At 38.0% G+C, this 13,273-nt stretch overlaps 1 protein-coding gene across 2 annotated transcripts in view; it reads right to left on the bottom strand.

Moving 5' to 3' along the window:
- col2a1b (collagen, type II, alpha 1b) overlaps window positions 1-13,273 on the bottom strand; it is a 103,013-nt gene that overhangs the window by 62,095 nt on the left and 27,645 nt on the right. For both annotated transcript variants that reach the window (XM_051673227.1, XM_051673228.1), the window contains one exon: window positions 1,356-1,409. In XM_051673227.1, coding sequence (XP_051529187.1) covers window positions 1,356-1,409 — 54 coding nt within the window. The remainder of the gene's footprint in view (window positions 1-1,355; window positions 1,410-13,273) is intronic.

The following is a 13,273-nucleotide window of genomic DNA, read 5'->3' as shown; positions in this document are numbered from 1 at the left end:
ACCTAAATTCAACAGTTTTATATATTACCATAGTTTTTATTCAATTACATAATTTGCAATGCTTCATGGGTAGTAGTTTGCATTTTACCTTTGTCTTTTTGTCCAATTTTCAAATATTTTTTTTGCCTCAAAACAAATTTGTGATGATGTGATTAACCTCTGAGCTGTTTTGTTTGGTTCATGGCTTAGAACTGTTTTATGGAGAATTTTATGAAAAGTCTATGGAAAAATTAATGGGAAAAATACTTTCGGAACCTAGATGGCTGAAAAAGTGGGTGGGCACTGTTGCACTCTATAGCAAAGCAGACAGACTCATTGTACATGTTCTTTGTTGCAACGCCCTAGCTTGAAGGTGTCACATATCACACGCATGTGAATGGGTTATAATTTGTTGTTGCACATTATAATTTTTCTTTTAAATCGCAAATGCGAGCAAAACTGTCTCACAGTACCCCTATATAAACCCCTATTAACAGCTTTTATGTGTATATTGCATTTTAATAAACCAAGCAAAATTGTAACTGCATATCAGTGGATGTCAGAAATGGTGCAAAGTTGTTTGCATATTTCACTATTTCTGTGGAACAGAGAGCGGACTGCGGAGCAATAGAGAGGTGTAGTGCGCATCTGTATTTCGGGGTGCACGTCTCGTGTTTTTCTGAAGAACAGTGCCACTCTCAAATATGCCATCACTATAGGTATAATACTTAATGTAATGAACCTGTAATGTTTTGAGCAAGTAGCCTACACTCACTAAAGACAAATAGAAACCTGACCCGGGCATTCAACAAATGGAATGGATTGACAAGCAAGCTACCTTTTTTTTTCTGTAAATTTGAATTAACAGAATGTCGTTCTGGACCGTTCTGGCCCAATTTAACCTCTAATTACACATGTAGATATCTGAATGTCTTTGCATTAAATCAAGTGTGACCTGCGTGTCTCAAATGCTGATGGAGATATTTTCAGATCTAACTTCACTTTTCTAAGTGATTCTTTCTCAATGGCTTAAAATCAACTGATGTTCTATGAATCAATTTGATTTTTTTTTTTTTTTTTTTTTTTGTGGATGTATGAAGTCATTTCCTCTCAAGTTCACACAGGTGACCTAGCAGAGTAATCACAGGTTGAGTTTAGCACATTAACTATCAACATATTCCACTAACACACTGACAAACAAAAAGTCTTGATTTTCAATAGTAGATATATTGTTTTATCATTTCAAACCTAAAATGATTGTTTTTTTTTCAAATATTTTGCTTAAAAAGTGTGCTTGTGCTATTTTTCTTTAAAAAAAATGACATGTCATTTGAAATGCACTGCTGGAGGTTTATGTGTGGAGGAAAAATACTTACATCATCTCCAGGTTTTCCTGGTGGACCAGGGGGGCCACGAGGACCAAGTGGGCCCTATCAAAACAAAAAGAGAAAGCAGAAATGTGAAATTATACAAACTGATTTAAAAAGGGTCCAGATTAGGGGTGTGCATCGAAGCCATTTTCTGTATCTGTGTCTATATCTGTAACAATGGAAAAATTATCTGTATTTGTATTCAGATAGAACTGGATGTAGGCAGGGCTTAAACCATAAGTGCCTCCAAACTAAATGAAAAGCCTATTTTAAATGTGATTATATTCCATTTATAAAATCCATTTAACAAATATTCCTTGTATAACTCAAAAAATAATTTCTTCTTCTATTATATTATTTGTATTATTTTTCTTATTAGGCCAGGCAAGGCAAGTTTATTTATACAGTATAGCTCATTTCATACACAGTGGTAATTCAAAGTGCTTTACATGGAAGAAAAAAAGATACATAAAAGTTAATTTTAAATATCACTTAAGAACAAGAAAATGAAAATAAAAAAGTAAAAATGAAAGAATAAAGAATACAGAATACAGAAATAAAATGATACAGTGCTGTACAGTATGTGCAGCACAGTGCTCAGTCAGTAAATGCATAGCTAAACAGATGTGCTTTCAGGTTGGATTTGAATGTGGCTTCTGTTGCAGTAAATATAACTTCTGGAAGTTGGTTCTAGCTGCGGGTGGTATAAAAGCGAAACGCTGTCTCACCTTGTTTTGAGTGAACCCTTGGTATTTCTTACTGACTTGATCCTAATGATCTGAGAGGTCTATTAGGTTTATATTCAACAAGCATATCTGCAATGTATTTAGGTCATAGGCCATTGAGTGATTTGTAAACATGTAATAGAACTTTCAAATCAATTCTAAATGTGACTGGAAGCCAGTGTAAAGATCTGAGGTCTGGGGTAATATGGTCAGTTTTTTTGTTTGTAGCTTTAGCTGTCTAATAGACTTTTTGAGAAGGCCAGTGAGGAGTCTACTCTACTGGCAATTAAAGTGTGAACAAGTTTCTCTAAGTCTTGACTAGACATGAAACATCTAATTATTGCTATATTTTAGATGATAGCAAGCTGATTTAGTTATTGCTTTGACATGACTACTGAAACTAAGGTCTGACTCAAAAATGATACCAAGATTCCTTACTTGATTTTTTTGTCTTTAGACCCCTGGAGTAAAGGTATGCGTTCACTTTGAGAATTTCATATTTGTTGCCAGATACAATTAATTTTTGTTTTGTCTTTGTTTAACCGAAGGAGGTTTCGGCACATCCAACTGTTTATTTCTTCATTGCACAGGCACAGAGAGTCTATGGGGCTGTAGTCATTTGGCGATAGGGCTGGGTAGATCTGGGTTTCTGCTATGTTAAGCAATTTGGTTATTTTTCATAATTTTACCTAGTTGGAACATATACATGTTGAACAGGAACAGAGCAAGAACTGAGCCTTGTGGGACTCCACAATGCATGTCCACTCAGATTCAAAGTTGCCTATGTTCACATAGTAACCCCTCCCTTCTAGATATTACCTGAACCATCTGAGGACAATCCCAGAGAGCCCTAGCCAGATTTCCAATCTGTCTAGAAGTATATTGTGGTTGACAGTGTCAAAAGCAGCACTGAAGTCCAGTAATACCAGCACTTATATTTTGCCTGAACATCGTATATCTCACTCGGAAGGTTTTAAACATTAACATAGACATTTTTAAAAAGTGGAACATATATATGATATAGTATCTTAGTCAATGCTACTCTTGACAAGCTCAGATTTATTAAACCCACAAAATATACGAAGACTGCATCTGATTTGAACTTGGGGTCAAAGTGCAAAGCTTCATTCATAAAGTTTATACTTTAGTCTCACTGGCTTCACAGACTCCCCATTGCATTGTCATTTTAGATCTGTTTATTTAAAATATCTCTATCACTGCGTTCATTGTATAATCAGTAAAACAGTCTAATATGTTTTTTTGTAATTGAGCAGAATTCACTATTCGTTTTGAAGTCATTGTTCATCCTTTCCGAATAATAAAGTGTTCGGATTTGGGCACATCCCTAGTCCAGATATATATGAATCTGAAAATTCATATGAATTTTCAAAATTTTACTATAAGTGAAAACATTTTAATTTAAATAAGACACTGTACATAAAACAAAATCAAACTCTATAGGTGTTTATCTAATTGTGTTTAATATTTCAGAAACAATAACAGTAATAACAGACAACAGCTAAACTCCACTACACTACACTAGTCTAAACTTTGGAGACACCTATTCATTCTTTATTATTCATTTGTTCTTTATTATATTACTTTCCACTGTTACGACCTGTACTGTGGTTGCTCTGACATGTACCATTATAAATATAGTACCATTATAGACCACATAGCCACTTTAATGTCCACTTAACCTGTTTTGCTCTGTCCACAGACCCACTATTTGCCAGTTATGCATGCCTTTGCCCCCATGTGCCCCCCAATACCATAAATGGATGGCACCCAGTTGTCCCTCAAAACCATTAAGTGCGTTTCCAGTCATTCCCGGTGCTTAATATTTGTTTTAGTTTTTTGCATTTTGTTCACTTGATTTCATCATAGGGTGAATAATCGATTCATCAATTTCACCCAGAGCCCTTTAACCCTTAAACACATACCTCTGGTCTTTAGATACCCGGAACCTCATTCCACCCCCTGTACCTCATCTATTTTGTGGAGTTGTGCACACAACTCTTTAGTATTCCTCAATCTATATCTTATAAATAGTCACACAAAAAATGCCAAAATTGCAAACAATTTTTTAAATATAATGGTTTAAGTAACAAAAATGTATAGGGTCCAAAAGCGAGGTACAGTATGTAAGAGTGTGTTTTTTTTTTTTTTTGCAGCACTTCCATAAATTATATTTTTTATAATTATTTCATATCTATTTAAGTTTAATATCACAGGATATCTATTTCTTTGTGTATTACAAGTAGAGCCCGACCGATAAGGGATTTTTGAGACCAATACCGATTTTAGAGGGGGAAAATTCACCGATTACTGATATGGTGGCCGATATAGCTAATTTTTGAGCTGGAATGAAAACAGACCTTTTCTCTGTGGATTGTGCACCGATTTTGCACCGATATGACTATGCAAAGGGACTCAGAAGGAGTGTACAAATACAAATATTTGCTTTCTTAAACAAATATTTGTATCAAAGAATATTTGACATTATTATTATACATTGTCAACAAATTCTAGAAATGAACACTGAAAAAATAAAGAATAAATAAAAATACAATAAATAGCTAAATAAACATCAGTACTGTATGTTTAGTATCAGTCAATTGCTGACCATTTAAATAAAGAATAAAAAATACAATAAATAGCTAAATAAACATCAGTACTGTATGTTTAATATCAGTCAATTGCTGACCATTAAAATAAAGAATACATTCAAATAAAATAAATAGCTAAATAAACATCAGTAATGTATGTTTAGTATAAGTCAAATGCTGACCATTTAAATAAAGAATAAATAAAAATAAAATAAATAGCTAAATAAACATCAGTACTGTATGTTTAGTATCAGTCAAATGCTGACCATTAAAATAAAGAATAAATTCAAATAAAACAAATACCTAAATAAACATCAGAGGCCGGTTGCACCAACTATATGTACATTACAACTTGGCCTAGTTGTGGCGTAAATGGGCACTAAGTCAAAATGTATGCACTACTAAATATTTGAGCATTGCACCATTACATTTATGTAGGACGTAACCCTACGTATAAACTAAATATTTACGGAAACCTCCGACAAGGAGCAACTGATGGAATAAAAAAGCAGACTCACTTAATGACATCAATGAGCTCATGTTTTGGTTGACAGTCTTCAGTCCTTTCGACATATATAATGGTGTTGGCATTTACACTCGTTTACATTTATGAGAGAGAGAAAAAAAGTACTTTTAAGTGGCTCTTCAGTATGAAACCGATCAACGGTGCAGTTTTTAGGGTGCATCGCCCGGCGTCAAGTTTCAACACATTCAAAATTTATATAGGATATTAAAATGGATAAATGTCTATTTTTCCAGCCTGTTGTATTAGCATTTATTTATCACCCCTTATTTATTTTAGATACAGTTCCTATTTATTGTTATTTACACAGGGCAAATATACTATTTATTAAATCTACTTTTATTACGTATCCTATTTTAATGTCTGGAAAACCAGACTTGTAAATATTACATTTTATAAATGCAATGACTGGAATTGTTGAGGTACCAAACTGTGAATCCTGAACAAAACAGTTTGGTGAATACGTGTTTACACGCTGACAAGGTATGAAAGTACGTGATTAGCTAGTTAGCTATAATATCGGCCGTCCGATATATCGGTCAGGCACTAATTACAAGAGAAATGAGCACTATATTCATACAAATAAATACTATATTACGGTGACTTTTTGTGCAACAATGAACTATCAATAATGGTGAATTATCAGTGTTTTAAATGCGTATACACATACATAATGTACATGTTATTTCTTACTCAAGGTGGCGCTGATGTTTCAGTGATTGACTGGATTTACATTTGACATTGCTACTTGACGAAGAAACAACATCAATTTATTGCAATTACAACACATGAAAAGTATGATATGACTATTGTTATTTGGGTGTACTACTGAAATAATGTAAGTTGTGCATCTATTTAGACTCAACAAGTGCCTGAGAAAATACACATAAGTTACACATAAGCTACACACAAGTTACTCATACATTACACATGTGTAGATTATGTGTTATGTGTAACTCAGTATGTGTTTGACAGCCAGTTGCATCTCATGAAATTTCAGTGTAAAAATAATGAATCCTGTTCTTGATTTGTCCTGATTTGTTGCATTATCTCTTTAATTTATGAACAATAAAACATCAAAATATATTTTATTTTACTGTTTTCTAATTGTCTTGAAAATATATTTAAAATGTTACACTATCTGGGCATTTTGTACATACATTTTTGAATATGTAAGAGTGTTTGGGAAAATGACCATGCATTTAAGGGTTAAATGCATTTTTCGATTGATTGATAAATGTCATCAGAATAATTATTAGGGGCCCTCAGGGTCCCATCATATCAAATTTGCAATCTGTATGACCTCTGGGTGTGATGTATATGCAAGATGGCGCCGAGTATGGCTGCTGCGAGCTCCGAAACAACATTGTAGTTTTTTGTTTGTTTTGTTTACATTTCTTATGTTTTTTTGTCTTGGATGTTGTCTGCCTTATTGTCTATGACAGACAAACACTTTTGGACATTGGTTCTGCAATTACACACTGTAAACCAGACTTCAGATTCCTCAATGCCGACCCACTGTTTACAAACACGCCAGCGGAGCCCTTTTTCTGGCTGCGAAAACACAGAAGGAAAAGGGGAAACACAACCGGCGTTCTCATCAGAGTAAGACGTCGCGCAAATCGACCCCCGCTACCCAGTATTCTACTGGCAAATGTTCGGTCTCTGGACAACAAGCTCTGCGAGCTGAGAGTGCGGATCTCTTTCCAACGAGAGACGAGAGACTGCTGTATTATCTGCCTTACAGAAACTTGGATGTCTGCCAGACTCAGCCATCGAACCCGCGGTGTTCTCCGTGCACCGAGCGGACAGAACGAAAGACCTCTCAGGTAAAAGCAGAGGTGGTGGTGTATGTTTTATGATCAACAAATCCTTGTGTGATCAGAGGAACGTGCATTCTATCAAGTCTTTCTGCTCTCCTGATTTGGAATTTCTCATGCTTCTGTGTCAACCATTCTGGCTACCGAGGGAATTCACAGCGGTCATTATCACAGCTGTGTACATCCCCCCACAAGCCGACACAGACCGGGCACTCAAGGAACTGTACGGGATTATAAGCAAGCAGGAAACCAATCACCCCGAGGCCGCGTTTACTGTGACCGGGAACTTTAACAAAGCCAATTTTAAATCAATTGCACCAAAATACCACCAACACATCAGTTTTAACACACGAGGGGACCGGGTTTTGGACAATTGCTACTCTCCCTTCCGGGATGGCTACAAATCCCCGCCATTCAGCAAATCGGACCACTCTTCCATTCTGCTTCTGCCCGCTTACAGGCAGAAACTGAAACAAGAAGCACCCACCCTCAGAACGATCCAGTGTTGGTCGGACCAATCAGACTCTATGCTACAAGACTGTTTTGATCACGCGGACTGGGAGATTTTCCGGTCCGCCTCTGATGATGACATCGAGGTTTACGCTGATAGCGTAATGTATTTCATCAGAAAGTGCATAGAGGATGTTGTTCCATCCAAAACAATATGGATCTACCCGAACCAGAAACCTTGGATTAATAGCGATGTTCGCACAGCGCTTAATACGCGGACCTCCGCTTTTAATGCCGGGAACGCGGAGGAGCATAAATAAGCCAGTTATGCCCTCCAAAAAACAATCAGAGCAGCAAAACGCCAGTACAGGGACAAGATTGAAGGACAGTTTAACACCACCAACTCTAGAAGCATGTGGCAGGGAATTAATATCATCACGGACTTTAAAGGGAATAAAAACTCCACCGTGAACACTGCTGCCTCTCTCCCGGATGAGCTAAATACTTTTTATGCTCATTTCGAGGGAAATAACACCGCCCTCGAGGAGAGAGCTCCCGCAGCCGAACCTACAGAGGTTAGTTCACTCTCCGTCTCTGTAGCGGATGTAACCCGATCCTTCCAACGGGTGAATATCCGTAAAGCCGCGGGTCCAGACAGCATTCCGGGCCGTGTCATCAGAGCGTGTGCGAACCAACTGGCTGGTGTTTTACGGACATTTTCAACCTTTCCCTCTCTTTGTCTGTAGTCCCCACATGCTTTAAAACGTCCACCATTGTGCCTGTTCCAAAGCAATCCAAAATCACTTGCTTAAATGACTGGTGTCCAGTTGCTCTGTCCCCCATTATCAGCAAATGCTTTGAGAGACTAATCAGAGATTACATCTGCTCTGTGCTGCCTCCATCACTGGACCCATTGCAGTTTGCTTACCGCAACAACCGCTCCACTGATGATGCCATTGCATCTACAATACACACTGCTTGTAAACTACAGCTCAGCATTCAACACCATAGTGCCCTCCAAGCTTGATGAGAAACTCCGGGCTCTGGGCTTAAACAGCTCACTGTGCAGCTGGATCTGGGACTTCCTGTCAAGCAGACACCAGGTGGTTAGAATGGGCAGTAACATCTCCTCATCACTGACCCTCAACACTGGAGCCCCGCAGGGCTGTGTTCTTAGCCCACTCCTGTATTCCCTGTACACACATGACTGTGTGGCAACACATTGCTCCAATGCCATCATTAAGTTTGCTGATGATACGACGGTGGTAAGTCTGATCACTGACAATGATGAAACAGCCTACAGAGAGAAGGTGCACACTCTGACACGCTGTTGTCAGGAGCACAACCTCTCCCTCAATGTCAGTAAGACAAAGGAGCTTGTGGTGGACTTCAGGAGAAGAGAAAGAGAACACAGCCCCATCACCATCAATGGAGCACCAGTGGAGAGAGTCAGCAGCTTCAAGTTCCTGGGTGTCCACATCACTGAGGAACTCACATGGTCCGTCCACACTGAGGCCGTTGTGAAGAAGGCTCATCAGCGCCTCTTCTTCCTGAGACTGCTGAGGAAGTTTGGAATGAACCGCCACATCCTCACACGGTTCTACACCAGCACTTTAGAGAGCATCCTGACTGGCTGCATCTCCACCTGGTACGGCAATAACACCGCCCACAAATGCAAAACCCTGCAAAGTGTGGTGCGAACTGCCAGACACATCATCGGAGGTGAGCTTCCCTCCCTCCAGGACATATACACCAGGCTTGTGGAAAAAGCTTGGAGGATCATCAGAGACTCCAGCCACCCGAGCCATGGGCTGCTCTCACTGCTACCATCAGGCAGGCGGTATCGCAGCATCAGGACCCGCATCAGCCGACTTCATGACAGCTTCTTCCCCTAAGCAATCAGACTTTTGAACTCTTGATCTCTCACGATCAATATACATCAGCACTGCACTTTATTAATCTTATTATCTCACACTGGACTGTCATAAATTATATTATCTTAACAACACACTGGCAACTGACTATCAACTGACAGCCTGAATGTCAATACAGTACAATACAACCTACTGTACATTTTATATATACTATATATACTATTTTATTTTTTATTGTATAATGTGTATTCTATATTGTGTGTATTGTATAATGTACATTGTATGTTATTATTTGTATATTGTGTTGTGTGTAATTATGTGTATATTAGATTTTAAATTGTGTAAATTGTGTAAATTTTATGTTTATTGTAGATTGGTATGTGTCTCATCACTGTCATGACTGCTATGTTGCTCGGAACTGCACCCAAGAATTTCACACACTATTGCACTTGTGTATATGGTTGTGTGACAATAAAAGTGATTTGATTTGATGTGGGTTTCGCCCTGGCAATTTATTCCATTCATTTTCATAGTGGGTTCATGGACACAGAAAGGTCCAACTGACTGAGAGACAGAGCTGAGACCCCCATTACATATTGCATAAAATTGAGTGTTGCATTTTATGCCTATACTAACATGTATGGTACCATATTAATGTATGTAAATACTTTGATGTTTACATTGCAAAGTCATTAAAATAACCATTAAATTATGTACAGCAGGGTTCTGCAAAAATTTTGACATGAAGGGCCATTTTCCTTGTTAATCACTGTGCCGTACCCCCTATTGATTTGTCCAACTCCAGTATTGTTTCTGCCTCGATATAATACATCTACAGAGGCAGAAAATTTGTACGATTGAAAAGAGGCAGAGCTATTTGGCATTATAATACATTTGCGAGTACACAGGACACGTTTTGAGTGTGCACACGCACTCTCTCAGCAAGAGCAGGGAGATGCTTGCAAGCAGAGACAATCATGCTCACGCAAAAGGTACATGGATGTGCTCTCGCATGACATGTATGTGCTCTCGACATTTAACAGTATCATAACGCCATAGAGCTATGATCTATTAAGCTATTTATTTTCATTTATCTGCCAAATAAATTTTTATTGTATTTATATTTTGATTTAATTTTATTGAATTTATCATCATTCTCAGCACCTCCCCTTACATGCTCTGGTGCCCCCCTGGGGAGGTGCACCTCCCAGTTTGGAAACCGTGGCTCCAGACTATAGGTGTCATTATCCTGCCATTTTGAACTTGTTTTATTCTTGTTGTGGAAGGGTCATGACAGTTTCCTCCACCCAGCTCTTAGGTTGTCCCATGTGCTTGTGTTTTCTTCTCTCCCTCGTGTTTCCCCAGGTGCTGCTGATTAGTGCTGCTTGTGTTTATGGGCAGCACCTGGTTTCAGTCCTTCCTTCCCCTTACATTCTCTCCTTTGTCTTGTCTTCCTTGTCCAATCGTTTTGTTTTGTTCAGTCTCCAGTTTAGTCCTGTTGGTTCTTGTCAAGTTTGCCCTGTCGGTTTGTTTTTCTCTCCATGTTCTTTTGGTTTCTCCCTTGAGAGATTTTTGTTTCCTTTTTTTGTCCAGTTTTTCTAGTCGGTTTGTTCTTAGTTTATTTTGTTGTCTTGTGTTATTTCTTTTTTCTCCTTCGTGGGAGTTTTGTTTGTATTTCATTGGTTTTGTTTTGTTTTAATAAAACACCTTTCATTGCCATCCTGCATCTTTGGTCCTTCTTCCAATTTCCTGACAATAGGTCCTTAGCAGAGTCATTAGAGTTTGGTGATACCTCTCCAGAGCACCTTGACTCTCAGGGTGGTATGAGCTAGAACATCGATGTTTAATACCTGCTGAAAAACTTTAGACAAATTTGCACCCCGATCAGTTTGAGCCACCTGAGAAAAGCCAGATGTGGCGAAAAACTTTTTTACAACCTTAGTTGCAGTAATCCGCCACAGAGAAATAGACTCTGAAAACTGAGTGGCTGTGCACATGATGTTAAGCAAGTATTGGTAACCATTTTTGGTCTTGGGTGATGGACCAACACAATCCAACATGACTTTACTAAACCACAGGAATAAGGGTAATCGTATCTTGGGCAGCATTTGGTTAGGCTTCCCTACCAACTGACAAACATGGCATGATTTACAAAACTCTGCAACATCCATCAATAAGCCAGGCCAATAAATGTGATGAGCAAGATGTTCCAAGGTCTTTGAAATACCCAAATGCCCACCCATGCTCCACCAGGTGTAGCACTTTTCATAGTGCGTGTGTATGGCACAACAATCAGTGTGAACTGGCATTATTCTTCCTGATCACCTCATCTTCATCAATAAACCTTCACTTATAAAATCGACATCTGGTGCCTGTTGATTAAAGAAGGGGACCAGAGAGGTTCTCTGTCAAAATGTTGTAATCAGTTTTGTAATCAGTTGTTATTTTGACTCTGAGAACTTTATTTCTATATATACATCCACTAGTTTACACTATTCAGGTAAAAGGCAGTTTAGAAAGGCAAATTGTCTCTTTTCTATCCTCAAAGAGAAACTACGTTTTGCAATGCATCAGCTAAGGTGCTAATATCTTGTTCTTCCTGCAGGCTTTTAACTTTGGATCAAGTAACAACACATGCCAGAAATACCTGTGAAAATAATTTGGTCAGGTCACCTTTCTGAGAATCATTCACAACGGGACATGGCAAGACCGCACTCCCTGCTAGATCATTACCCAAGATAAAAGTCACACCCTTTTTAAGGCAGTTTGGAAATCAGTCCAGCTGAAACCGAACATACTCCTAGTCTCCACTCCAAACAATGCGATTTAATGGCACCTTTGCACATCTTCCAACAACCTGTAAAAATACAGTATGTAATCACCGGTGGCTGTACTGTTGGACAAGGGCAAAATTCCTTCAAGCAACAATGACTGGTCATTTCCAGTGCCACACAATATAGACACTTGCCTCCTGAAATTTCCCATACCCCTATTATTAGGGATTAGGGATGTGCCCGCAGCCAAATACCTTCTTAAGTATTGCACAAATAATGAATGAATTACTAATTCTAACAAATAATAGAAAATAGTGTGTTAGACTGATTATCCAACATATATTTGATATTTAAAATAAACATCCAAATTACAACAAAATAACGAGTCTGTAAAGCCAATATGACTAAAGTGTAAACTTTATGAATGAAAATGCGCACAATGTGATTTCAAGTTCAGATCAGATGGCTGCGGTCTCCTACTCCATTTACAGTCTCTGTTTATTGTGCGCGGCTTAGAAATCTGAGCTTGTCAAGAGTAGCATTAACTAAGATACTATATCATACACATTTTCCACATTTAAAAATGTCTATGTTAATGATTCACATGGTTCACAAATAAGAATCCCCCTGCATGCATTTATTAGCGTCATGGCATACCCAAAATTAAGAGCTTATTACTCAAAAAAAATGGCAAAGAAGGTAAATTGCATGGTATAAATTTTTAGAAAACCTTTCAAAATTTGAAGAAAATATATTTTGATCACGCTCAGAGACTTTCATGCTACAACACATGAGCGTTAAAAACATATTTTCCAGTTATTATTCATGATTGACATAATACCTTTTAGGCAGTAAGTATGGAAAGTCATCAAATTAACTTTGGTGTTGTTCTCCAATATGTCAGTTATACTAAATAATTTGTTTATAGTGCAAATCAATCCAAAAATAAAGCATTTGGAACCATGGTTCCCAAAGTGGACTTTTATTTATCAAAATGCCCAAAAACATCTCCAAGCAAGTTTTCTTGAACAATAAAACAGAATAACTGAAAACTTTCATCTTCTTCTTTCGGCTGCTCCCATTAGGGGTTGCCACAGCGGACCATCCATGATCTGCATATTTGACTCGGCACAGGTTTTACAATAACTG

Source organism: Myxocyprinus asiaticus, chromosome 35 (assembly GCF_019703515.2).
Source record: "Myxocyprinus asiaticus isolate MX2 ecotype Aquarium Trade chromosome 35, UBuf_Myxa_2, whole genome shotgun sequence".
NCBI lineage: Eukaryota > Metazoa > Chordata > Actinopteri > Cypriniformes > Catostomidae > Myxocyprinus > Myxocyprinus asiaticus.
This window is presented reverse-complemented; position numbering and strand designations above follow the sequence as displayed.